This window comes from Channa argus, chromosome 3, assembly GCF_033026475.1.
Source record: "Channa argus isolate prfri chromosome 3, Channa argus male v1.0, whole genome shotgun sequence".
Lineage (NCBI taxonomy): Eukaryota > Metazoa > Chordata > Actinopteri > Anabantiformes > Channidae > Channa > Channa argus.
In genome coordinates, this window is record NC_090199.1 from 10392706 (window position 1) to 10420654 (window position 27949).

Genomic DNA, 27949 nt, shown 5'->3' on the forward strand with positions numbered 1-27949 from the left:
ACCCAACCTGTAACCAAGTCCTCACCCTATGATTCAATTATTTTAAGAATGGGAATTTTGTCCCCAAAAGGAAGCGTATATCACCACAATGCGATTGTGTAAACAGAATTGTCCCCACAACATGAGTAATACATGCTGTGGGGCACGCACACACAATCGCACACATGCAGACAGACGCTATCAGGTCAGGGGTTTTAAATGAAACTGTCTGAAGCTTCATCTCCGAACCTCGCTTCTCAGTTCTTCTCCTTGGCCTCATTCAGAGTCCCGCTTGCATCCATAAAACAGACTCTGATTCAATTTCTACAGGCCAAGCCCTCCCTCTGTTTAATAGAGGAGGGAGGGATGGGAGTGCAGAGATAGCTCTATTGTGCGACTGCCACCGGGGTGTACGAGTGGAACGTGAACACAGTTTAATCGCACACACACTCAACAGCTGCCACCGTGGTCCCTAAAGCCCCCAGGTTAAAGGACTGAAGGATTTTATCAATTACAAGACTTGATTGGTACACGTGCACAAAACACATAGCCTCATACGCCTGTGTGCACACACATCCAATTTAATTTAAATGTGCGTGTGCAAGGGTGTGTTTGAATGGATGAGTGTTCAGTATGAGGTGCATGGTAGCCATTACAGCTGCTGCAATCATTACTTATTTTCAGTGTTTATAAAGATGTCAAACATTTTACATCTTTGATGTCTCTGTTCTTCCTATTAGTCAATAACCCGCCCAGTTTAATAATAATCCCCATCTTTTTGGTGAAATACAGCTTAATTATCCAATGGACAGTAATTTGTGAATCTGACACCCAGACAGAAATGTCATGTGTTGCAGACTATCCACTGTTTGACTGCAGAGGTCACACTTTGAGGAGTGTAATGGGTATTAGACAGTGGAGCTGTGGTCTGGAAATCTGACAGCAATTAGCTTCTTTATATATACACATGGAGCTCACTGCATGTGCAAGGGCACACACACAGTCATGCACAGAGTTGGAACAAATATTTATTCTATTCTGGGAATTAGTTGAAGTCTGATCTTGTAGAACAATTAGCCAAGCAGACAGATGGTCAACAAACACATGTTGGGAAGTTCAAAAAAACTAAACGTAGCAATAAATTCTTATTTATTTTTTGTGATTAAAGTGCAGTACAAAAATATTATCACAATCAAATGTCATATATTGTTCAACTTTTATAATATATTATTATTATAATATATTAAGTGTACAATTCACTACTTGTTTACAGAGGAATTAATAATGACGTGTATATTTATGTGCTTTTGCAGGCAAACTGACTCAGATAGTCTTCGGGCATCGTGACGTGGTGACGTGTCTGGCTCGCTCTGAGTCGTACATCGGAGGAGACTGCTACATCCTGTCAGGCTCCAGAGATGCCACCCTGCTGCTGTGGTACTGGAATGGAAAGCACAGCAGCATTGGAGAGAGCCCAGGCAGTAAGTACACAAGCAAACCGATAGCCATCATGTGAGCGCGCACTCGCGCTCACACGCACACGGTGGTATTCTCTGAGTGCTCGCTCTCCCAGACAGTTGTGACTGTGTGATTTACGGCCTCCCTCTGTAAAGTAACAACTAGTTTTGTCTGACCAGGCCAGGCCTGCTGCATAGAGATTGGATTTCGCAGCACTGTCACCAGGAACCAGGAACAGCCTTTGATAATGTGTTTGAGATTTTGTTTGTGTGTGTGAGTGTGTGTGTGTGAGAGAGAGAGAGAGAATGTGTCCTTAATGTGTGTGAAAGTTAGGGCCATTTAAAGATGTTAACTGTGATGTTGGGGATCGTTGGCCAGCACATGAAAGTTCACCACCATCTAAGGGCCAATAGGTCACGCTAGTCGATAAAAGTGAAAAATGTCATGGGCCTCCCTTATGTTGCCGTAACATATGGCATTAGCTTTGATCATAGCTTCACACTTACATTGCTCAGTTCTTAGTCTCCTTCGTGCTTATTTGGTCATCTTAAATCGGCCTACATGCTGTAAAGTGATCCATCACAAATGGGCTGAAATTTATGACAAATTGTGATTTGGTTAATAAGCCACATTGGTGTTTGTCACTTCCCTCACGTACACTGATGTGGGATGTTGGAATCAAGGAAAATGTTTTCTGGTTCCCATCATTTAATTCATAGAGATTAATAAATGTCAATTTAACATTTTGTAAAACCAATAGAATTATAATTTTAAAAGTAAAACCTATAAATTGTTGTTTTATTTTTATTTTTTTTCTGAATTTGGCTGATTGTTGTAAGATTAAGGGATGTTTAGATTCATTATAACCATCCTGTACTCCATATCTTAAATGCAACAATTTAACTGTTTATTGATGTAATTATACCATTTTAAAACAATCATATGCTGCACATGGTATGTGTGTCTGTGTCATTTTAACCTCAGTCAACGCAGTACAGTTACCACACTGTAGCTAGTGGAGCAGACAAAGCAGTCCTCTTCCCAACTCCTCACCACGACAATGTGATGCTCCATTGCTCCAGACCGCAGAAGGCTCTTGCAGACATGAAGCCGTGCTGTACACACATACACTCACTCAGATGTACTCACAAAATACAGACAGACAGCAGACTTGTGTTTATTCCTCTTCCAAAAAAGCGAAACACTTTCAAGTCTTGTCATGTACTTGTATGCATGCTTGCATACAAACACGCGCGCATTCCTTTTTGTGCACAGTGGTTAGCGAATATCCCACACACTTCATAAGCTTGACACAAATGCCTCTGAATGGCTGATATGCACATGTACACATTGACCTATGCACACTTGCCTGCTGCAGGCATATGGTGGTGGTGTCTGAGATTTCACAGACACCACTGCCATCTGCTGCTCACGACCACTCATTAGTGATCAGTTAGGTTTTTATTGTTGTAAATGAGACGGTCTTTCGAAAATCAATTCTTTTACCTGGAAACGCAGTGCTGTTGTTTGGAGGAAACTAAATAAGTTACCGTGTGATTGTTGTAAATAGATGTCAGTTCCAAATTTGTTATAACACTTTTGTTATGTTTCCATTCAAACGCACAGAGGCACACACCTTCTTTACACACACACACAGTTGATACCCTCCTCAGTGCCGAGCTTTAGTCATATACAAGTATAAAATTGCCGTCAGATGTGGCCCTAATTCAAAACAAATGGCAGGTAGTGGCTCGAAAGGTTAACTAATACAGCACTATATCAGCTTTATTGATCTTCTCTGAACAAAATCCAACATCATGCTTTAATCCACAGGCTTGTAGCGCATGAGTTAGCTGTTAGTGACATTGAGGACGCCAGTTAAACAAGTGAAATGTAGATGTTTAGGTTGCTGACCTCATGTGAACTGTGTTTGGCTTTCTGGTATGTATTTTCAAACTGGACAGGACAACTGGTTGTAGTGAGATAAAATCATCAACCAGCATAAAGGTGAAGTCAGCTATCAGGACACAGCAGGTCTTGTTTTTATTTTTATTTTTTCTTTCCTTGTAGTTGGTTCACTTTAGCATAGTACTTGTTATTGCAATGCCTTTTATAAATAGTTTTGTTTCTTTTCTATGTTATTTTTTCTGTTTATTGCTTTCAGATATAATTATTGCATGTAGAGATTTGATGGTCTGTGTAGAGCTTTTCTGCTAAGTCTGATTAAGGTTTACGAAGATCTTTACAGCTTCTGTATTGACTTTTATGTAATATAACTGAAGTTTTATAAGCCTCTTAAAACTTGAGCCAATAAAGAAACTAACTACACTTAATTTCTAAATTGCTCAGTACAGTATATCACACAATTTGTACTTTTCGTAAAATATTACTGGTTTTTAGTGGAATTTACTATAAGAAGGGCAGCAGTGGCTCAGTTGGTAGAGTGGCCGCCTACCGACCATGGGGTCGGAGGTTCACGCCCATACCAACCAACCCCGCTCTTCATCAGTTGTAAAAACTGTGATCTGCTGTGGCGACCCTGACTTCACAGGATAAGCAAAAGGACAAAGAAAAGGTGGAATTTACTTTAAGAAATTAGTTTCTCTGGGTTTGGTGTTAATACACAGAAATTTCGAGTATTTAAACATACATGACGTTCTGAGTATATTTGCCCTGTGTTCCTCTTTTTGAGCTGAACTTGACCTCTAAACGTAGAAGAAGAGGTCCTTAAAGACCCTGAGACATGAAACCCTAATGAACTCCTCTTTTTAGTAGAGGGATGCTGCCTCACTACTGACCACTAAACGCACACACACACACGCACACAGCTGCACTGAACATCATGGTTCCTCTATTTTCATGCTACAGTAGGATGAAGTTAGAGCACAGCATCTGTCTACCATTAATCTATCTCCATTTGTTTAAAAATAATTGCATGTAATGTATTTTAATAAGGGCAAGAAACTTCAAACCCATTGCAAGTGTGTGTTTGTGTGTGACTCTGTGTACATGTGCTGAAAGACTGAGCAGACAGACAGAGAAGTAAAAGGTGATTTTTTTTTTGTCGCTCGCCCTGACAGCTCAAACCAAAACAAAATCACACAAACTTCATGACTTGGACCCTAACTTACTCTCGCTCGGTCTGGCTCTGTTTCACTCTGCTGAATGCAGAAACATCTGGATTCAGTGAAGGCCATCGGGGGGAGAAGGTTTTAAATGTAGGGAGAAGGCGGTGGGTGACAAGTGCTAGAAAGGAAAAGTGAACGAGGGAAGACGTGTGTGCAGGAAAACATGCTCAAAGTTTGTTACAGCACATCTAAATTCACATATACTGTTAAATAAATTGTAAATGACCACATTTTTTAGCAGTTGGGATTTTTTTTTTTATTTCTTTAATTTGTGTGTCTGTTGAACTTGATTGTTCATAATGTATTTTACTGATTTAATGCTTCTAATTCCAGCATTGCCTCATAGTCAGCGTCTATGGGCATCATATTCAGCACTTTGCTCCCTCTTGTGACTGAAAGAGGAAACGCGTATTTAATGCTACTCAGAGGAAGATGCTGAACCTATTTTGTTTGTGTTTTCCAAGCAGAGTTTACTACACCGAGGGCCATTTTAACAGGCCATGACTGTGAGGTGACGTGTGCAAGTGTGTGTGCTGAGTTAGGTCTTGTCATCAGTGGCTGCAAAGGTAAGATCAACTATCTATGAAAATGTCCAAAATGTGAATTTATCATTTTATGTGAATCTTATCAGAAAACATTACTGCTGAAGTAGATACTGCTGTACATTAAATGGTTATTTGAGGGAGTTGAAATGCACAGAACGTGTGATGTCCATATACATAGTGTGTACTGTATACATGAGATGCATATGACAAAATTGTGTCTGCAATGAAAACAGATTTACATAAATGAAGATCTACATTAAATTAAATGCAATCTTCAATTTAAACCAGCACTCACCAAAATGGAAGAGTAAGGGGATGACAATTTCAGCTTCTACTATTCTCTTTTCTTATCCTCTGAATAGAGGGTCCTTGTCTGATCCATTCCATGAATGGGGACCTGCTGTGGACCCTGGAGGGCCCAGAGCAGTGCACGCGGCCACGCCTCATCCAGTCCTCCACTGAAGGACACTGTATGATCTACTATGACAAGGGACAGTTTTGTCTTTTCAGCGTCAATGGAAAACTGCTTGGGCACATGGAGGTGGATGACGGCATCAAGGTGAGGAAACGTGCATGTCTGAGTGAGCCTGCATGTGAACGAGCCTTTGCACATGTACGTCTGCACCACATCAGCATGGAAAGCTCTCTTACTGATTAAAGGATTTCTTATGATTTGAGATCTGAGTAAGTTCGGCTCGCCTCGGGGCAAACTGGGGCTTCACATCTCTTTTATTCCGTTTCACATGCACACTGCACACACAGCAGAGGAAATGGTCCTTTTGATCTGCAGCCCTGTTGTCGGGTCATATTGCATCAACGGCAGTCGGAGAGAGCATTCCAGAGGAGTGGTCAGCTCTGGACACCAACACCATTAACTAAGCTCCAGCACAGGACGACACATTCCCCATTTCCCACATGTCCTCCCTCGTGGTTAGAGTGACACTAGATAGTTGCTACTGCCTTTGGTTTCCTGACCCGTTGCTTCCGGTTTGGCCTGGGAAACGTAAGCTAGCTCTGACAGACGGCCACATGCCTGTTTCCCATTAAGGAATCTCGTGCTCAGGATCCTCCTGACCAGCCTGCTCCTGCACAAAGCCACAACTGTAATATAATATAAACAAATATAACTTGTAGATGCTGTGATTAGTTGCACACGCAGGCAAGTAGTGATTGAGAAAACTGGGAAAGTTGTGAGTGGTTACTTTGTACATTTCTGAGCATTTTATTTTGCGCTTAAATAAAACTGATGTGCAGAGCTTCGTATTTTTTCTGGCGATCCCTCTAAAAATGTAAAGTCATCACTTGGGAAGACGTCTCTGCTGTTGTAAATTCCAGCCATGTCAGATGACATTAGGAAAATCTAAACATCTTGGGCCGAGGCTGTAAGAGTCTCAACCCTCTCTTAGCTCCACATTTCTGGTCTGAGTCTCCAGCAGTATTTAGTGCACTCGTGTACATACCAGAATCAATCTTCCTAGTCCTCTGAGCCTCAACACAGTATGACTCCAGGATAAATAAGTGTTTGTACTGGCCCACAGTATCCACTGAGAAAGAGCTAGAATGTATGCACTGAGAATTTATATGGGTCTGGAGTCAGAGGTTAGATGACAGGCTAACAGTCGGCATCCTGGTCTAATGGCACAATGGAGTGACAGGAGCCATGCTGAATGGATTACAGTCTTTTAAGTACTAATATAACTCAGGCAGTGTAACCATTCCAGGAGTTTTTTTTCACTGGCTACATCCATGTAACAGGGGGATTAACAGCACCATAAATTAAACTTTTTACCTTCCCCAGCCTCAGAATCCACCCACTGTTCTCTGAAAGAAGTAGGAAATATGGACATTAAAAGTGCATGTGTTTCCATGGAGTTATATTTTAGTCATCTGAGCCCTGGTAGCCATCTTGGCCCCTATAGAGCAATCGGCCATCTTGTTTGACCGCCCAGTGGCACAGGACTGATTTATAATGTCTGTCTGTAGCCTCCTACCTGGTGAGACTGACATGTCTGCCAGCACTCCTGCCTCCTGTCGGGCTGTAGTGAGGCCATGGACTCTGTTAGTAGATATATAAAATGCATTAATACAACATAGTAATTATTATTTGGTGGTTTGAATGTTTGAAGGGGCTGCTTTTAGTGTGAAAGCTCTGATAAATCCACTGGTCAAACATCACATAATACACAAAGATAAAGAAATAATGGTAAATATATTTTGTGATATATTAACACTGTTCCTCCACGTCTTCTGGCTTTTTAAGTCTGCATCTGTTTGCTAACTTGCTTTCCCTAACATAAACATGATGATGTCATAGTGTGTTTTGGCATTATCTGCTGCCCCCCAGTGGCCAAACAATCTGATCACTGCTGCTTTAAATGTGCCTTTTTTATCATAAGGTACCCATTTTTTGGTAGGTATGATAATTAAAACATTTTTCCTGTTTACTTGTTTTCACTGTCCTTCACCTTAAGTGCATTATCCATTATTTTTATATTTTGTCAGATTAACTCTGAATGTTTATACACAAGACAGTTACTGTAGACACAAAGCGGACCCCCACCACACAAATCAAAACAGCACTGCACTCAGTCATGCCCCATTCCCAGCCATCTCGGATGGGGATCTAACTTTCCAATTCGGCTGGACTGATTCTCTGGGCCTAACGCCAGCCTGCAGCATGCAAGTGCATCATTTTGTGTGTGTGCTCGTCTGTGAGAGCACCTCCACATGTGAGTTCACATGCACATTTTTAAGTGTGTGCTTGATGAGAATGAGAAACAGAGCTCGTTCAATTCAGTGTGGAAGGAAATTCCACTGTTTTTTATACAAAATACTTGCTTAATTTAGTCTCTGCACTTTTTTTTACTTATTACAATCCACTGTGTACTTCTCTTGAAAGGTTATTTATGTTTTCCTTACCGAGTCAACTTCCTGAAAATGACTTCAGAACTGAAGTTTAAGTTTCATTTTCCCATTTAATAGGAGCTTGATTCAACACACATGCTGCTGATGATTGAAGTGTCTTTTGCTGAATCACTCAAAGCAGTTGCAGCTGAAAAACAGCCGACTTCGGTGTCACAAAACCACAAACGTGAAAAGCTCTGAATTAGTGTCATTCGCCGCTTTTAGAACTCACATTGTGCCTCGTCATTTCATCAGCTACGGTTACTTGCTGATTGATGCTCCTGACTGTTTCACTTTCAGCTTCCACTATGCACTGTGCCCATAATAGACTCCAACACATGACTTGATTTGTGTACGTCTAATTCCCCGGGGCCCCATTCAGCTGCTACAGTTTGCTGGAAAAGCAGATGAGACAAGTAAATCTCCAAGCCTCACTGTGGGGAGCCATCTTCGTTGCAAGTCAGGGTCTGTGTACAGAGAGCCCCCGAGGATGGCGGCATTGACCTGGGCTCTTTTGTCGGATCACATGACCTCGCAGTATGAGCTTTACTCTGACATGAGAGATAAACTGGTCCCAGATCACCAGGCCTATTCAGAGACAATTTATGCTTGTGGGTCCAGGTTGAATAGCTTTGCTGTATTTTTTTTTTTTTTCTTTTTTGAGAAATGGACCGTTAACATATGTTCAAACAAGTCCAGCAGTGAAGTCGCTGAATCTCTCACTGTTATAACAAAGCCTGACTTATTCCTTACTGTGAGGAGTGTAGCACACCAAAGGGAAAGAGTTGAAAGACAATTCTAAGGTTTATCAAAAATAATAAAGACATTTTTCTTTTTGGCAGGCCATGCTCCTCAGTCGTGACGGTCAGTATGTGCTGACGGGTGGAGATGGAGGCGTACTCTCTGTCTGGCAGGTCCATGGCCTCAAACAGCTGTTCACGTACCCTGGCTGTGACGCAGGAATCCGATCGATGGCCATGTCGCATGACCAAAGGTAACCGGCATTTACATATTTTTATTGTGGTCTTTCATCTGTAAATGTAGCATGACAGATTTTCAGTTAAAGGTCTGCGAGAATAAAAGGACAACTCTGTTTAAAAGTGACTTTTTAAAGAATGAAATGCATTTCTCAACAATTAGCAGTCAAAACAGCCTTACTTGGTGGCTTATGGTTAACCGTTTTTCTACAAATACAATGATCAGCCACAGCATAAACACCACCTTGTGGTTTTAATGATGTGGCTGTTACTGAATTACTTTTATGTCCCTTTTATTTTTTAATAACTCTTTACCATTAACTATTATTCTTAAACTGTCACTTGTAGAAGAAGGGTCCATTTCATAGTTTTAGTTTATTTCTTGTATAAAAAGTCCCCACAATGCAAGTTATTTTATCACCTTAATATTACTGCTGATTTATAAAAGGTATAAGTAGTATGTTAATGGTGTGACAGTTCAAGGTAACGTGGACTGTGTTTAGACCCCCTCACTCTGTACATTTAGGTCTGTAAGTTTACACCTATAATCACTAAGAAAAAACATTTTTGGCAATCTGTTCAAAATCTAAGCATTTTCAAATTTACATGCAGAGTATTTTTATGTAAATGATAAATTGTCATCATATGAGTTCACGCTGTAGATAAACAAAACCTGATGATTGTCCCTCCTACCTCCTCTAAGGTGCATCATAACCGGCATGGCCTCTGGAAGTATCGTGCTCTTCTACAACGACTTCAACAGGTGGCACCATGAGTACCAGACCAGGTACTGAAACCAGAAGCAGCTTGACTGACAGAGATCCAAACTGTTCCAAGTGTGAACTCTTCTCTAAAGCACTATTCTGTCCAAATCCTGAATGTATCTCGATGAAAGAAGGAAAAAGCTGTCCTGTGATAGGAGAAGATTTGAACTATTTTTTAAAAAGGGCATTGCTATATTTTGTAGACCAGATAGAAAATTTTCATATAAATCATAGGGTGGGGGTTACATTACTGTACGGTTAAAAAAAACAAAAAAACAAATCAAATCTATTTTTAGCTGTAAGAGTCTATTTTCACCTTCTCTGGAAAACAACAAAAAAAGATGGATCTGGGGGGAGCCACTGACAACTTTTTCGTTTGACCTAAAAATCCAAATATTTGTACTTTAGGGTGAGTGTTTTGTTTGTCTTTTTGTGTAGGTGTGTATGTGGGGAATTATTAAGCTATCATTCATTTAAAAAAAGCTTTTGCCATTTTGGTAACACAGCCAGTAGATATGAAATGTCATGAGGATAAATAAAGAGGGAATATACATATAAATATATACCTACATATATACTGTTTAAATGTAGTCCTTCATATTTAAAAGTCCTATTCCCTCTGTGCGTCTGTGCTTGCTAAGAGATTGTGCATGGCTCACTACTCATAAACCAGGTGTCTTACAGTATCATTTAATACTTTCAACATCAAAAACACAAACCTTCCCTGCAACTGTAGTGTTTAGAAGAGGAAATAAATCTCATATGCTCATTTCTCATTTCTTTTGTCTGCTCAAGTGACTGAAAGAGCAGTGAATAATTTTGTTCTAAAATAGGAATCTTGATTTATGTCTGACTGAAAGTGTGAGGATATGACATTTAAAACACATACCGATTGCATCATATCAAGCAGTGTCCAAACCAGCTTAGCATCTTAAAGTCTTCTCCGAGTCCTGTCTCGTAAGCAGCTTACAGCAAAGTGAGATGTGCAATGAAAGGAAGGACTTGCTTCAGTCTGAGCTTCTTGCCCTTTTTTGTTTTTAATCACATCTGATTAAGTACTGAAATGGTCCTTTTAAAATGAGCATCCACTTGTGTCATGCATTTGGAGGAAACATTCCTTCACAGGTTGAGCACTGGTGTGGTTTGAATCTCTAATTATAAAAACTGTTATAAACCAATATTTTTTGCAATTATTATGAAGTGTTTGTGTGCAGAGTTCTGACAATAAAACTTAATTTTATAACTCTATTTGTGCTTGGTGTTGCACGTCTTATAGAAAAAGTCACTGACTTCCCATCACCCTCTAGTGGCCAGTGGCTGGTAACACAAATTACTACCACAAAGAGTCTTTGTTGAAGTCTTTATTGCAGTTGTATTTTTTGCTGTACTGCTGTTTCAAAATAGTTGGACAATTAAAAGCAGCCACTCTATTCCTAAAAAACACAGAAACTGCAGTTTGACCCAGCCAGTCTACCTGTTTTAAAACTCTCTTCATACAAATTTCCCTTTATAAACTGCTATGACAAAGCATATGAAATCTACTCGACTACAAATACATAAAAATTTGTACGTGTGAAGGTTTTTCTTAAAGAGAGGCGGGAAGTGGGAAAGTGATCATGCAGAGGGGGTTAAGAGGCATGTTGAACCACTGGAGGAGTCCTAACACTAGCTGGGATAAATGCTGTGCAATTTTACGATGTACAAGTTTGGGATCTTATTTTTCAGCTGAGCTGGTTTTGGTAAAGGCATCCTCAAGCTAAGAGCTGTTAAGCCAGTGGTGAGGCACAAACCCATCACCTTGACAGCACATTCATTCGTAGTGTATAAATACAACAGATTAAAAACCATAGGTTGAATATATTGAGGGTGCTGACTAGTTTCATGCAGCCTAAAGTACAGTGTGGTCAGTGGGAATTACATTAACTAGCAATCAACTAAAAGCAGAATGTGTAGCTTGTCCGTGATGTTTGGTAGCAATAAGCAGTTCATTAGAAACACACCTGCACTTTGGTTTCACGTGTGTTTGACTGTTGTCACATAATGCAGGTATGAATTTAAGGGCCGTGACTGCTCAGACACACAGACATAAACAAACCTTTTTCACACTACAGTATGAACAACTAAAGCATTCTCATCAAACACTACTGGGCGACAGTGTTTCTCTGTTGCATTGAGTTTACAAAATATTCTAACAAATTAAAAATGACTGGGGCAGGTACACTGGCTGATGCTAAAGGGTCATTTCACCCCCAACAAACATCTTGCGGTATTTCGACAAGTTTCCTCTCTGCCTTAAAGCTGCAGTGTGCCAGTGGACGTCAATGTAACAAGAGCATAAAAGCAAAGCGTTTGCCCCTCCACCTTTGCTCATTGAAGACACTATATGCCATTTAATCTAATGCTAGCATGAGACCTGAGATCAATTAACTTTACTCAACCCAGCACCTCCCTGTCCCTGCTCTCCTTTGCCATCATCTGATACACTCCATGATCTGCACAGAGCCTCAGGTATAAGTCATTATCGAATTATAAAGAAGGCTGAAAACTTAATCAGGCACAACTACCTCTGACAAAACAAGGCTTGGCCTCCGACTAGTTATAGGGAAAGCCTTGTTTAACTTATTTTTTTTTAGAAGCAAAAATCTCTGCACAGCTGGCAGTGCTTTTCTACTGTACATGTCGGATTTTACGGCAGGCCTCAACAGCATCTCTTAAAAAAAGAAATATTTGAACATTTTTATAAAAATAAAATCTAAATACTGTTGCTTCAGAGACGTTTTATAGCATATTAGGAAACATATTGTAGCTTCAGTAGCATTAAGGTGAGTGGTCGTGCTTCAAGCACTAAAAGCCCTCAAACATTCAACTGCATCAAGCATGGATGTACCATTTCTGAGGATTACTGTTAGGATTACAAAGCAGAAACTGTTGAGAACCACTGCACAGGAGGCAAATTGACAGGTTTGTTTGGTAAAATGGACAAACTGAGCCCCTATGATGGATATCGTGCATGCATAGGTATTTTGTCCACACTCTGTATTATATAGTAACACTTGATACAAACAGATTTGCTGCTATCGTCAGGAGAAAAATCGAGTTATACAGTAGTTTGCTGACTGAGTTATAACTGAGACAAAACACTACACGTAGATAAGCTAGCAAATTGAGACATCAGAGGTGCTGAAACACAGTCTCTGCTAAATCAAAAAGACACAGCATCAGGTTGTTTGTGTGCAATGAATAAATATTTACAAAAGAAAAGAGCCACAGGCATTCGAAACTGGATAATAAATAAAGGAATAACTCACATTAATGTGATACAGTAATAAATGAATTCCAGGGCCAACCACTCAGAACAGTGATATTCAATTCATTCCCTCTCTCCATTAATAAATACAAACAAACAATCAAACTCCTATCTCTGAAAATGAGTGGAATAATAAGGAACAACGCAGCAGTCACTGGCTCAGTTTACAGCTACAGGAAACACTTAAAGTGGATGTTTACTCCTCACATTCCATGTTTAATGATACACGTGTGGAAATGGGAGGAGTAGAGGGGAACCTAGGTACAGAAAAGACAAACTAAGGTTCTTTCATAAGTTCTTCAACTGGTACAGGGCTGGGAGATGCAGGGCCAGCAGGGGAGGTTGGGGTTGTGGATGTGGGAGGTGTGGAAGGAGGTGAGGGAAACAGTGTTGGATGGATTGAAGAGGGAGAAGAAGCCTCCCGCTTGGTTGGAGAAGAGGGAGGGAAGAATACAAGAGGTTTGATGGGGAAGACGGGAGAGAGGGAAGCATGTTTTATGGGGGATGAAGACTGGGACATTGCCTCTTTGGTAGGAGACGTAGGAGACAACGGAGAAAGAGAAGCTGGCTCAGTGGGAGGAAAAGTTGGCTGGACTGGTTTGGTAGGAGAAGACGGGGAATGAGAGGAGACTGGTGTAGAAGCAGGTGTGCAGGTGAAAAGAGCAGGAGGACCACAGGGGGAGAGGGTTTCTAGAGGTAAACATGGAGCACCAGAGGGCGATGTAGGAGATGTTCTTATTTCAGGAGGAGACGAAACGAGGGAAGAGGGGACAGGGAAGGTTTCAGCAGAGGGTGAGGGGGAGATCTCAAGCGAACTTACAGAAGCAAAGGGATGGACATGAAGCTCAGCAGCTATGGGGTTATTTTCTGTCTCTGTGTGAGAGCAGGGGGCATTAGAGGTGGACGTAGTATCAATCACAGCAGATCCTGGGGTCTCGGGTGCTTCAGAAAAAGAAGTCTTGGTTGGTGATGCGGGTTTTGGTGCATTGGTGGGTGATGCCTGTTTGGTTGGAGAAGCTGATGAGACAGATGGGTCTTTCTCAGCAGCTGATGAAGCCGAACATGGCACAGTTTGGAGGCCTGGACAACGATGAGCAGCGAGATGGAGGGTCTCCTTATCTAGAGCTGTGTTCTGTAAAAACAGACAATAATTACCATCTGGATATTTAAATTAATTTGTAGTTTAAAAAAAACAAAACAATTAGGGCTGAAATGTTCTCCTTCAAATATGATCAGCTGAATGTTTGCTTAAATATTAGCTAGTGACCCAGTATTGTTATTAGATTTATATGAATGAAAAACACATGATGAAACAATCACATGGAGATGGACACAAATAACTGAAAGATGATTAAACAAAGAGACAGAAATGTTGAGACTCCACAAGAAGACAAATCAGATCAAGTGCTACCCTAAGGACAAATGAGAAACTTCTTGTTACAGATGCCTTTGTACAGTACTGTACAGCTATTAATATGTTTAAAGTGTTTCTAATTTGCCCTTTTGCTTATTGTCAGCATCAGAACAGACGAGGCACAGCGTTAGGTGCTAGTACATACCACGGCCTTGGAGCTAAGTCAGAGGGACGTAATGCAGGGAGAAGCAAAAAGGGACAGAGACTAGTCTTACTCACAGCTTCACAAAAATATTTCAACACAACAAGCATGATGGCAAAATGGACAGTTGCTGTTCCAGCTCAGTGCTCATCTGATTTCCCAAAATGAGCCTTTGTATTTGCGAGAACTGAGTTGGAACAAACTTCAAAGCTTTCTGTGACTAGTTCAGGCAGAGACGTGTCACCGAGTGCTTCAGTATTAGTACATAATGTGAATAAGTGTTAGTTAAGCGTTTAGTTTTATTGACAAAAGAAGATGAGGCTGGTGTTATTTTAACTTTCTTACCATCAACAAATCCCATGAAAAGTCAAACTAATTGTTGCTTGAGTAGTAGAAACATTAACTTATTCTTCTGTCTTATGTCCATAAATATGAGAGCTGTGGATTTTTCCACATAGGCCATCTGTGTTTAAGATGCAGCTGAAAACACTCCTGGAGAATCTACAATACCCAGGTTTGGTGTTAGTAAAACCACTGGACATGGTGCTCAGAGGGAATGAAGGCTAAAAAAAAACCTAAAACAAAACAACATTTTGTAGATCTTTTTTGTTTTTTTAAATATATTTTTTTGATGATATGAAAAAACCCCAGCCTCATCTTTTGAAATGTGCAGGGAGGTCTTGTATCCAAGGCAATAAAGACATTACATTGCATCTGTCTCTGTTATTTCAACCCCCACCACCAAAGTTGTTAACTGTCTCCACAAGGTGGCACCAGAGGAACATTGATGTGGATCAGAAGCAGTTTTAAAGTCCTGCAGTATCTTGAATGATACTTAATGAACAAATAATGGCAGAGAGAGAGGCAAATGCAACAGCTTTTGCGCTAGCTGGTATTAGTTCTGGAAACTTGCTTTTTAAAGTCAGCGAAAATGTAGTTAAACACAGACACCGTTTAGAAAGACAATTTTCACATCCCATAAAAGTTATTGTTGATACGGTGGATAAAATGAGACTGAAGGAGTATAAAAGGAGGCAAAGAGGTGAATTGAGGATAGGGCAGCACATGTGGCATGAGTGAGCTACTGAGAGCAGGTAAAGCAGCTGGTGGCCAAGGGAAGAGGGACAGGGGGCCTGAGGAAGGAAGGGAAGGGAGAGCGGGGGTGGGTGGTTATAGATGGAGGGAAGAGGATGAAGGGAAGGGCGACGGTTAGAAAGGAAGGTGGGAGGGAGAGGGAGTCTATGAAGTGTGTACCCAGCTTTCAGCTTCAGGCTTCCCCTGTGGTCCTGAGTCGGTTGTGAGGGAAGAGATGAGGAGGAGGAGGAGGAGGAGGAGGAGGAGGAGGAGGAGGAGGAAGTGGAAGGGGCACACACACAGGGCCAGGGCCCACGTTTACACCTCAAACTGTCAAATGAAATTTAAAACAAAATGAGGCTCTTTGCAGTAAAGGGGAGGATCAAATTAAATTTCTAATCAAAGACACTTCCCCTTCCTCCCTTTTCCTGCTTTCAGTTCAGAGAGACAGACTGAGGAGAGGGCGCTAGGCCGATGGGTGGTGGAGGAAGTCAAACTGTACAACAGGAAATGATGAAAATGCGGCTTTAAACAAACAGAATGGAAGGATGTGACTAACTCACTGTCCAAGCCCCATTTAAAGTAGGTTTGCAGCAGCATAAGGCCTTTATAACTTGTATGTAAAGTCTTAGACGAAGATTTAGGACAGACATTCTTGTCCCACTGACTAACTGAGCAAAAAGTGAATTAGAAGAGGTCAATCTTCTGGATTTGGGTCAAACATTCACCATCATGCTGTAAAGGTTTGGAACAAGGCCTACTGGCACCGTGTTAGCGACTTTTAAACCCATTTCATTTCAAAAACATTTCAGAATGATGTTTGGTTGTGAATGTTTTTGGTGTGTTTACGTACCATGATGACTGACACACCAGCTGTGGTGGTGCTGTGCTTTGGCGCAGTGCTAAAATGCGTCTTCAGTTTACCTGTCACCTCCATCTTCATGTTATTCTCCATGACTACATCATCCTACACCACGCACACACAAACAAGATACAATCTTTATGCACCAAAGACAGAAGTCTTGTCGCTCCATGGGTTGTGTTCACACATACATGCATTTGCAAATACTGACAAACAGTGATAGAAAGTACCGTGACCCAAGGGTGAGACAGGACATCTTCCGCTGTGTATCGAGCCTCAGCGTTAACCTGCAGCAACTTTCCAATCAGATCCTGAAACAAAACACACGTTTTAACCTGAAATTCCAGATTATTTACCTTTAAATACACTCATTGGCCACTTTAATATGCCCTATTTAAAATGGATGAGTGTCCAAAACATTAGAAGCACCTCTTCTTACAATGCACTCCAGTATAACTCCACTGACCACTTCGACGTCAATAATAAACAGAGTAGAAAATTTCACCTTGAAAACTGAGAAATGAAAACATAACATAACATAACACTGTAACAGAAGAATTCATTGCAGAGCTGCTGTATTGGATTGCATTAGATTGTATAGGTGCACCTAAGAAAGCTACTAATTGTCACGTTCGCACAAAATTCAGTTACAAAAATAATTTCAAAATAAGTGATTAAAGAGAAAGGGCTGCTTTTTATTTTACACATATAAAAAGGTTTCGTCTGATGCAAAACTCGACTCCACGTGGCCAAAAAAAAAATGCCGTTATGTCTAATTAGTATCAAACAATTGCCTGTTTACACTTTCTGCAGAAGCTGAACAACATTTGTAGTTTGGTTTGTGTTCATCTGAAGGTTTTAGTTTAATATGTATTCAGTGTTGGATTTATTTCCACCGATATCTGAAAAAATTCTTTAAATGTCACATGCTTCACTGTGTGTAGGAGCTAGTTGTTAACTTTCTCAGTCCCTGTTTGGTGCTGGGCAGGTAGTGGCAGTGAACGTTTGTGAGGGCTTTTATTCTGAAAGGGACTTCCTGCTGTGGCTGAAAACAGTACAGCTATGGGCCATTAAACCAAAACAATGAGCTGAATCAGGAAGAGCCGAACGCAACGGCACTCAGGAAGTAATTCACTGTGGGTTGGTAGTTTGGGTATCTATTTATATTGTACATTGCCATAATAATCTATATAAAATCACTGCAGCAACATGCACGTGTGTGATTTATCATGAACAAGACATACTGCTATATACACACCAATAAGACATAACATTAGGACCACTCACTGACAAGTACATTAAAAAGCATGGATTCTTTTACAATGGTACCGGGCAGTGGGTGGGATATATTAGACAAGTGATGTGGTGGAAGCAGAAAACATGGGACAGCGTTAGGATGTTCTCAGTCTGCAGTGATCAGGACCTACCAAAAGTGGACCGAGAAAAAAAAAAATGTCCGCTCTAGTAGAAGAGCTACTGTAGCTCAAATTGGTGGAAAAGTGCACACAGTGCATCACAATTTGTTAGACGTGTTGCTATGTAGGCCCAGACTGGTCATGGGGCCCATGCAGACCCATGTTCACCTAAACATTGTTGCTGACCAAGTTCACCCCTTCCCTGATGGCAGTGGCCTCTTTAAGCAACACAAGGAGTTTGAAGATTTGACTTCTCCAAAAACAAGTCTGATCCATGAAGGCCACACTTCACAGCTTGCAGGACTTCAAGGATTTGCTTCTTCACAGATGACAGGTCGGGGCTGTTTTGGTGACAAAGCGGGGTCACTCAATATTAGATGGGTGGTCTTGATGTTATGGCAGATCAGTATACATCAATAGTGAAAACAAATCTTTGCTTTAGCGTTGTGATATTGATCTCAGTTAATCAGCCAAGCTTTGCTCTATGTACTATGTAACAGTGTGGACTACAGAATTGATATACCTGCTTACATGCGTGTACTTACAAAACACATGGGCCCTGGATTAATATCCTCTCTTTACACCTGCACCTCATTTCACGCTGCGGTGTCTCTAACTGTGCGCTTGTCTCTGGTGACAGGCCACTGTAACAGCAGTGGGTTTAATTAGCAGTTTGGTCTGGCGTGCTGATTGGGAGCCGTCACCTTGATACGTGACATTAATTTAAAGAGTTGCAGGGGTTTGTGTCCTTCACCACGCAACAGTTGTTAAAGGAGTGTGAGCCAGTTCATGTGGTGTGTGTGGGCATGTTTACACAAACCAATTCAAGATAATCACTTCACATTTATGAATGAACATATTTAAAAAAAAAAAAACAATCACAAAAAAGTGACATTTGACCAAATGTTGTTGGCATTATGAATGTGTGTTTATGTCTGTGTGGTCCCAACCTTGGCAGAGTCTGTGATGTTGTCCCAGAAAGGACTAGGAAAGTCAAGACGCCCTAGAAGGATCTGGTCAAACAGATCCTCTTGTTGGTTGCTGTCACTGGAAAGAAAAGATTTAAAAAAAAAAAAAAAAAAAAAAAATTAATTTTGTTGTTCAGCACACAGCAGACATCCACACAAATTTGTATCTGTAGTGTACTTTGCATTTTTTTTTTTTATATTGTGACTATACCTTTAATTAGCATGGCGCTTGAAAGTTTGTGAACCCTCATAATTTTCTCAGTTTCTGCCTAAAAATGACCTGAAAACATGATTAGATTTTCACACACGACACAAAGGGAACAAAATTAAACAAAAACTGTTTATCACATTGACATTGGGGGATTTTAGCTCCCTCTTTGCAGAACAGCTTTAACTGTATTGGGTGCTGGTTGGTTTCCCTGCATAAGCTGCTGTAGCATTTCTACAAGACCACGGTCCAGATTATCGTTTAGGGTTGTTTTGGTCCAGAGCCAGCAAAGCAGGCCCAAACCACGATGCTGCCACTGTCATGATTTAGAGATGGGATAAAGTTATTATGCTGGAATGCAAAGGCTGTCGTAACATAATGCTTCTCTTTCAAGCCAAAAAGTTTTAATTTGGTTTCATCTGTCTAGAGGACATTTACATTTAGTCATCGAAGAGAAGATTATATAGCCCCCCAGACTCAAAGCTAGATGTCAGACTCTCTTTCACTTTCAAATGAATGGATGGGCCTCGAGGTTCACATAAGTACAGGATTAAGATGGGATAATTTTCCACAATCAATGACTAAGAGTCATAAGTCTCTTTATGTAACTGGGTTTATTTTATCTAGTTTTGGAACATATTTATGTAGAAACAGAGGGTTCACAAACTTTCGAATGCCACTGTATGTGTGTTATTGCAATAACCATGCAGTGCAACAGATAAAACGAGGATCATGTTCATGTCGGTCAAATACAAACTATAGCTGCAGGATACCAATCCTCAACACAACTAATCACACTGACTGTTTGTCCACATTGTTTAAATAATTTTGATCTACTGAAGTTATTATACTAAAGGATGAGAACCTTCTGAATGGAGGGAAGCCGCACAAAAGGATGTAAGTGATGACACCCGCAGCCCAGATATCCACCTTCAGACCATAACTGTGGACAAAAATAAAAAGAGATGAAAGGAAGACAAAATGTGTAAACCACCATTTCCATCATCCTTCTGTGTTACATATGCAGACAGCATGATGGCTGGCTGGGCACAGAAGGCTAAATAAAGTATAACACAACCCAATAAAAGAAAATTATCAAAATATAATGAAATGAAGTAAACAAAATTATTCTAACACAGATAACCAGTTTGCTGTTGCTGTTAATACACATAAAGCTGATTACAACACTGAAGGAGCACAGACCCACATTTCTACACATCTGTACGCACAGCAGATTTTTTTTCTCCATAAGAAGCACATTCTCTGAAAAAAAAACAATTACAGAAAAATCTAGCTTACCCAGACTCAGCTATGATTTCTGGAGCCACATATGTCGGAGTTCCACATACAGTATACAAAGGTCCATCCACCACTGTGGCCAGGCCAAAGTCTCCAAGCTTCAGTGACTTGGTGCCATCTGGATACTCACATACCTAAAATGTGACACATGCTTAGATCAAGGCCAGTCGTGTAACTAAATATGTAGGAAAAAAAATGGTTGCCCAAGTGGGAAGGTACTGAACATACCAGCAAGTTCTCTGGTTTAATATCTCTGTGCACAATGTTCATGCTGTGCAGGTATTTCAGAGCTCCAGCGAGGTCATAGATCATGACGCTGGCGTCTCTCTCTGTGTATTTGGCTGAGGAGGTGATGGCATCAAATAAATCCCCTCCCTGTGACATTGACCACATTTGTTACATCACACACAGGAATGCGATAATGGGACATGTATTAGCACTAGAGATGAGCTTCACTGAACCTTGACAAGCTCCATAACCAGGTACAGTTCAGAGGGATTGTCCACTTCCTCAATTAACATGATGATGTTGGGGTGTTTCACCTTCCGCAGCACAGCCACTTCATTCTCAATGAGGTGCTCCTGGAAACACACACACACTCTCCAAGTGACTTTGTATTCATTTGCCTCAGTGCTCAGGATTTACACTGAGCCATAATGCTCATAAAAAGAAGCTGCATTGAATTTGGACTGGTGCCAAGGGTGTGTGAGTCAGAGGCTGTCATTGCGTGTGACAGTGTGTGTATAATTTGAGATAAGTCATGAATAAAACACTTCCAACCTAATCTAACAGTGAGGCATAAGAGGATCAGAGTCACAAACAGGCCATGTGTGGGTTTCACTAATGCACAGGGGAACACTACCATACGACCCCTTCCTACATCTGTGTGTGTTAGTGAGTGTGTGCGTAAAAAGACCTGAAGGCAAAACACAAAGAGAAAGGAAATGGAACAAGGACATGATGCTAAAACGAGGACAAAGTGAAACCTTTCCACGGCATTTGGCCTTGTCGATGATCTTCAGTGCAAACTCTTTCCCCGTGGACCTGAGGAGAAACAATGCAATTAGTGCAAACAGTGAAAACGGCACTGCTGCAGCAACAACGTCTGAAATTCAAATCAAGGGCTCGCTGGAGAGCTTGGGTAATGGTGTGTGAGCTGCATGAGCCAAGTTTATGCAGTAAACAGAGGTGCAGTGCAGACACACGCTGGCTCAACAAGAAACTGACAGCAAATGTTAGGAGTAACATAACACCCGGGTGAAGAACAATGGTATCTCTGGTTCAAAGTTTGACCTCTGACCCCACCCAGCATCACTGCTCGGATGATGTTAATGTTGATTGTGTTCAAAAAAAATATGTACTTTTAAAAGGAGGAAGGACATTTAATTATTTTATTTAGCCCAAATGATGAGTTGACTCAGAGATTAAAAGGCTAATAGAGTGAGCTGGTTTTAATCCAAAGGATATTCCTGGACTTCAACATTGTGATGGAGCAGTGACTGCAACAAGGTAAACTGCAGTACTATCCCAGCAGATAGCTGCCAATTTGGCACTAAACATTCGAGTTAACATGTTTGACTTACCTCTCCACACAGTCCTTGACCACAGCAAAATTACCGTCTCCAATAACCTTCCCAACTTCGTATTTTTCCAATATGATGGGGGCAGGTGGGCAGCGGTTGCCGTTAACTGCTAAAGATAAAAGAGGTTACAGAAAAGGCAACAGACAAGCCACACTGTTCAGGGAAAACGGGGAGGCTTTGGCAGAAACTCTGCCACTACTTAGACTAATTTAAGGGCCCACACAATATGGAACTAAATAACACACAGGCACCAAGATGAAAAGTTATCTTCAGCAGTCTCTCTGTAGCAGGTAGGAAACTTTATTGTATCTACACACAAACACCTAAAATCCATTTAGTAAATCATAGAAGGGTAGTATCTGCTCACACAGCAGCAGTAAGCAAGTTCTGTAATGTGCCCCGAGGGACAGGGATAGGTTTCATTTCAGTGTTACTCTATTTCTCAATGTGAAGAAGCTCAAGCAATACTGCAAGTGTGCTCATCCAGGTCCTCAGAACAAACTTTCCCTGTCCTAACCCACTGCTGATTACCTTGGATCAGTCAATCAGATGCTGGGAGATGAGGGTGAAGTGGGCAGGTCAGGGAGAGTTATAAAACAAGACAGTGGCTCTGAGGACCTGGCATGAGTAAATCACATGAGTGACTCAGTCAGGAATAGAACGCAAAGAGGACGCACCCTCTGGACTCAGTCGATTGCTTTGCTCTTGGTGGTTGTTCAGTGAACCGTTTACATTTGGAGAGGAGATGTGATGTGATGGAGGGATCTGCAGAAAAAAAAAAAAAAAAAAAAACAGGTAATAGATAACCGTGGCAACCTTAGCCTTTACAAGCTCACACAGGGATGAAACACGGCTGCTTTATTATTGGTGGGTCACTTTCAACTATTAGCCTGTAGTGAACTGCTTCAAGTTAGGGCCTTTTTGTGCACGATATATTGCCATGATTAGAATTTTTTATATGGCAAAGCTGACTCTATAGTTGTGTGATGTTGCTTATGTGTTTGTAATGTGAGCATCTTGCATAAGCCTATCAACAACTAGTGAAAAGTCTGAGGAGGAAGAGCTTCCTGTTTCGTTTGGATACAGTACAGCAATAAATCTGATGGAACAGATCAGACATCTGTGCTTTACAAGCCGTGATGGAAACTTGAACATCTACTTTTTCCCCCCCCCACAGCTCAATCACAAACAGAGCCTATCATGAGGAGGAGACTGTGGTAGACATCAGAAAAACAGAAGCAAACTCCTTTAATTGAGATGTGTTTTGTTTAGAAGTGGTTCTCCCTTCAATAAAATCAGTAAACCTTCAGAGGGGAAGCAGCAGCACAGACCCACAGACATGGATTGATGAGAATGAAAAAAGGAACCTGAGATGCAACACGCTGTGGAGGAAATATTGAGTTGGTTTAGTTTAGTATTGGCACAGAGCTCAGACTCTGCAGATGTGACTCATGGCCAAAAACATATTGATGAATCAAACAACCAAAATTAGACTGCTCACTGAACATAATACTTACAACATATATAAATAAATTTCTTACTTTATTACTGATTTCCATGTACATTTTAAGTGTTTTTAAAACAGCACAATAGACCTGAAGTAATAAAATTATTGAAATATCAAACTAGGTCCAACGTAACCCTAAAGCCTTAGAGCTACAGGAACACATGTTCACCATTTCCAAATCAATGACTAATTTGATAGGAGGGTAAATTCTGCAGTGCAGAGGCAAGTTGGACATTTTCTTTCTGAAATGTTTCAATTTCATAAAGTAGTTGCTCTGTACCTTACTGAACCATAATGTACACTACCTTAAAGTAAAGATCTATTATTAGGCCTAAAATGGTTTTCCTCTGGGCCAAAGTAAAAGGTGGGACAGATTCAAGGTCTCTTTTCTGACTGGATATGTTAAAAGATAAATAATACATTTCTTTATGTGGCTTAGTTTAGCCAAGCAACCATCTCCATGTGACTGAGGGTGGATGAGAGGCAGCAGCAATGTCAGTCACATCTTCATTAAAATTAAAATAAAAAAATGTTTTTCCACTTTATTTACCAGTGAATTTTGAAGCTGCCAGAAAATCATATTCCTGCTAAATTAACGTGGATGATTAAATCTTGGACTGAGGGGAGTGATGGCTCTCTGGGGGATGTTTGCCAGCTGCCTGGAGCAGTTAGAAGTGTCATGGTCAGGGCCCAACATGCAGCTTACAGAAGAATCCATCAATAAATCAGATTAGTTTCTCCAACTCTACCAAAAATACACCACAAAGCTACAGTCTGGGCCGTTTGTGGCCCGTAGATGTCAGCCAGTGACTTGATGCCGTGGCTTGACATAGATTTATTGCATCATTTTATATTAAGTAGGTCGATGCAATCCTGCCTCATTCCCCCCTTTAAAGTCCAGTGAGTAAAGCTGTGTGACACACATTGTATGTGTTGTCTTACCTTAAAATTGGGGATGTTTCTGGGGCTGGTGGGAGATGGAGTGGAGGACTTAGTTGATTTAGGAGTTGAGATGTGGCTGCTTGAGACACCATTTACTATAACGAGAGAAACAGATTAAAAATAAATATGTTTGGATGTGAGTGATTACCAGTGACCCCGCCTGTTCTGAGGTGCCTTTCTATCTAATATTTAATATAAACATACATCCAGGACAGACTACTGGAGCATTTCAGAAAAAGTTCTGTGGACGACTGCCTTACCCACATGCATAAATACAGTTTGTTTGTTTGTTTATGATTGCATGTAGGTCTTGAACATCAGCATGACTACATCTGCATGTACAAACTGGCGGTGCAGTTATCTTTGGGCCAACTGTTCAGCACATGTTGATTTGACGCGAGCTTCAAAGGCTGTGGTTTATCCTACATTACAAAATAAAATTTAGCAATGGGCAATCACGTCTTCTACTGTAGGTATTCACCTCGTTTTTGTAAATGCATTAAAAAAAAAAAAAACATATGACATGACATGTAGCTTTCAATGTTTTTCAGGTTCATTTAATTTATGAGCACCTTGGCTGCTACAGCTGAAGAGCCAAGTGATGTAACTGTTCAGTGAGAGCAGGATTTAATTAGCACGAGTGAGTTTAATCAGTTCGTGGCTGTAAAAGTGGGTTCTGCAGCAGCTGGCTCTCAGATTAGTAAGATGTGTGTAGTTTCTAGCAGCTCCATGGCCTAGTCAGTGAGAGAAACAAGGCCATGACATGAAAGCAGAACAAGGGCTCTGCTGTTATACATTCACCAGTAACCTGGTGAACAGTTTTGTCATAGGTTTTATTTCTTTTATAAAAAGCTGTTGAAAAGTTTGTCCTATGGGAAGTGTTACAAAAATTCTGGTTTGCCAACTGTCTCGGCACAAACTTTGAAGCTGTACATTTCACTCTGCACTGCCCTGAACCTGTAGCCACACTGAATAACGGGATTTTCATGTTATAATGGGCAGAAACAGCGTTTACCCTGAAAAAGAAGAGAGCCCAAAAGCTGTGGGAAGTGTCTGAAAAGGCAAAACATGTAACAGCATCACCAGCCTCACCTGGGGATTTGATTGGACACTGACTAGTGGAGTAGTGGACAGGTCGCCACGCTGCAGTGTCAAAAACAAGAAAACAAAACAGAACAGTCACACAGCTATAATTAGTAAAGTAGTTCAGACGGAAAACTGGCTGGCTGGCGACATTTTGACCATCTCTTCTAAACTGACATAGAGGCTTGTAGAACATTAACACTCAGCACAATGTCACCATCCCTTAATGCAGCACAGAAATTGCTTAGTCACTCATCCCAGCTGTCAGGGGTTAGGATGAGGCTGCCAAATAGAAAGGTTGTCACTGAACCGGTCACCCTGAAATGCACTCAGTGTTTGAATTTTTCAGTGTGACAGGTACGTTTTATATGCATGAAACACATTTTACCACATATTACCATAATGATCAATTGACCTTTTTAATTGTTAAATCAGGAGAACGTGTTATTAGCCTATACAGAAACATTTTAAATTAACAGGGCTCACTGTTTTCACTTCATGGGTCTTACCTGCACCAGGGGACTTGCTCCGTCTTGAAGGTCCAGGGCTCTTAGACATCCGATTTGGAGTAGCTGAGCGGCTGTGCGATGACTTCAGCACTCTGCATTCTGGGGATAAAACGCCTTCAGGTTGACCATTGCATTTATTAACGGGCCATATCAATAAAATTCTCTCTTCTCAAATCTGAGTTAATGTGGTACTATGTATTCTTTAAAACAAGCTGCTGCGTGTGGGTTGGTTTTATTAATGGTCACCTTTGATCAAGGGGGCAGAACAATAGCAAACACTGTTTGCTCTAAGATGATTAAAAGCACAAAAGAAACAGATTTTTGACTAAAGATACCAAACCCCAAATATGTGGGATTTCATCTAGGGATTTCTATTTATTTCTTTCTTAACAAAGGCAAACTTTTGGCACTATTGAGCAAAACATGTTCTGTTGACATAAAAACAAAGGGTCAAAAGGTGGGTTGGTGAAATGTGTAATGTAATGGCAGATGTTCATAGAAGCACAACCACGTGTCATTTGGAATATGTTCCCAAAGCTGCAGTGTAAGCCCCACAAACAGAGCTTTTCCTAAATTATCACCTACATTCATTTGGATTTTTGTTTAAAACTACACTTTCCGACTACACCTGAACAAGAAACTAAGCTACTAAATTCTTAGTACAAAAACTTTAGTACAGACTTTTCTACATAAATAGTTTTCCATGTTTTTGTGGCTGTAGATTCTACAGTTCTATAGCAAAAGGATGAGCAGCTTCTCTACCTTCAGTAGAGAGCACAGTGTGCCGTTTTTGTTCTAAGACCTAATTCTTAAAAGTGGAGCACGGGTGTGTAAATGGGACGAAAGCACCAAACTATTCCTGAAGTGAAGCAACACAGTATGTGTTAGCTAACCTGACAAAGCAACAAAAACATAAAGCAGGATGTTAATGTTGATAACTTTGGAATGTTACTAAAATAAACTAATATTTCCTTCCCTTTGAGGTTGGCCAATCTTGGTTAAGCTATAGCACTATGCAGCAATTACATTTACAGCAAGGGCGAAACCTAACAGAGGGTGTGCTTAATATATTGGTCCCTCTAGGATTTCACAGGCCTGGTTTTGATGAGTGTGGCCTAACGTAAGTGATTTCAAAATATATATATAAAAAAGAAAAAAATTGTCATTCATGTTGCAAAGTTATTAAGATGTTTTAAATTACAAGGTTGAGCAGTGTTCACTGATGATTAGATTAATTAATTGTTGCGATGTTACACAATACTGGTGGGACTGATGTGTGCACAAAGAGAAAAACACAATGATAACACTGACATTTCAATTGGACGCAAGAATGAAACCTATGTTCCATATCTGACAGCAAGGATGTGTGTGTAGCAGCAGTGCTTTTTTTATATTAGACTAACTACTAAATACACACTATTCAAATATAAATAAATCACACACACACGCACACACACACACACACACACTTCTCATACGCTGGACTTTAAAAGGAAAAGAATTGCAAGCACTTGTTAAAAAAAGAATGTTAAACATATACACAGAGACACACTTAGAAGGACACAGATGTTTAGTTAGTCTTAGTCAAGCCTACCAGTCATAAAGGCTGTGGAAGCCTTACCACTGTGATCCAACACAAAGTCATCCTGGGCATAACGGTACTTCTCAGGACCGCATGCGATAAAAACATCATCGTCCCCAAAGAACTCCTGTAGGCAGGTAATCTGTAGGAAGCAGGACACAGAGGAAATGGAGCTGAAACACCTTCTTTACCAGGGATGGAAAATAATTCTACAGGCTTTCAGTCATTTCAGTACTTAAGTAACTGCCGTTTTTGGGTATGTGAAATAATTGCGAATAAGACGCTCACACGTGTGGTAC

General features: G+C 40.7%; 2 protein-coding genes across 20 annotated transcripts in view; one reads left to right on the forward strand and one right to left on the reverse strand.

The window, feature by feature from the left end:
• lrba (LPS-responsive vesicle trafficking, beach and anchor containing) overlaps positions 1-11003 on the forward strand; it is a 168358-nt gene extending 157355 nt beyond the window's left edge. For 6 of the 9 annotated variants that reach the window (XM_067499797.1, XM_067499801.1, XM_067499802.1 and 3 more), the window contains 5 exons: positions 1293-1460; positions 5030-5131; positions 5473-5669; positions 8857-9008; positions 9695-11003. In XM_067499797.1, the coding sequence (XP_067355898.1) occupies positions 1293-1460; positions 5030-5131; positions 5473-5669; positions 8857-9008; positions 9695-9785 (710 nt within the window). In that variant the 3' untranslated portion in view covers positions 9786-11003. The remainder of the gene's footprint in view (positions 1-1292; positions 1461-5029; positions 5132-5472; positions 5670-8856; positions 9009-9694) is intronic. The other 3 variants (XM_067499798.1, XM_067499803.1, XM_067499806.1) reach the window with 1 other exon arrangement.
• Positions 11004-11103: 100 nt separating this feature from the next.
• The window catches only part of dclk2a (doublecortin-like kinase 2a), a 35993-nt gene continuing 19147 nt past the window's right edge, over positions 11104-27949 (reverse strand). Inside the window, exons 3-18 of one of the 11 annotated variants that reach the window (XM_067499820.1) lie at positions 27663-27792; positions 26069-26167; positions 25569-25619; positions 24477-24571; positions 22705-22792; positions 22028-22136; positions 21431-21488; positions 20906-21025; positions 20673-20819; positions 20445-20578; positions 20011-20088; positions 18920-19016; positions 16785-16865; positions 16546-16659; positions 14622-14634; positions 14035-14194 (exon numbers count right to left, since the gene is read on the reverse strand). In XM_067499820.1, the coding sequence (XP_067355921.1) occupies positions 14178-14194; positions 14622-14634; positions 16546-16659; positions 16785-16865; positions 18920-19016; positions 20011-20088; positions 20445-20578; positions 20673-20819; positions 20906-21025; positions 21431-21488; positions 22028-22136; positions 22705-22792; positions 24477-24571; positions 25569-25619; positions 26069-26167; positions 27663-27792 (1431 nt within the window). In that variant the 3' untranslated portion in view covers positions 14035-14177. Of the gene's footprint in view, positions 14195-14621; positions 14635-15892; positions 16023-16545; positions 16660-16783; positions 16866-16983; positions 17068-18137; positions 18311-18919; positions 19017-20010; positions 20089-20444; positions 20579-20672; positions 20820-20905; positions 21026-21430; positions 21489-22027; positions 22137-22704; positions 22793-24476; positions 24572-25568; positions 25620-26068; positions 26168-27662; positions 27793-27949 lie in introns of those variants that run through there. The other 10 variants (XM_067499815.1, XM_067499813.1, XM_067499812.1 and 7 more) reach the window with 10 other exon arrangements.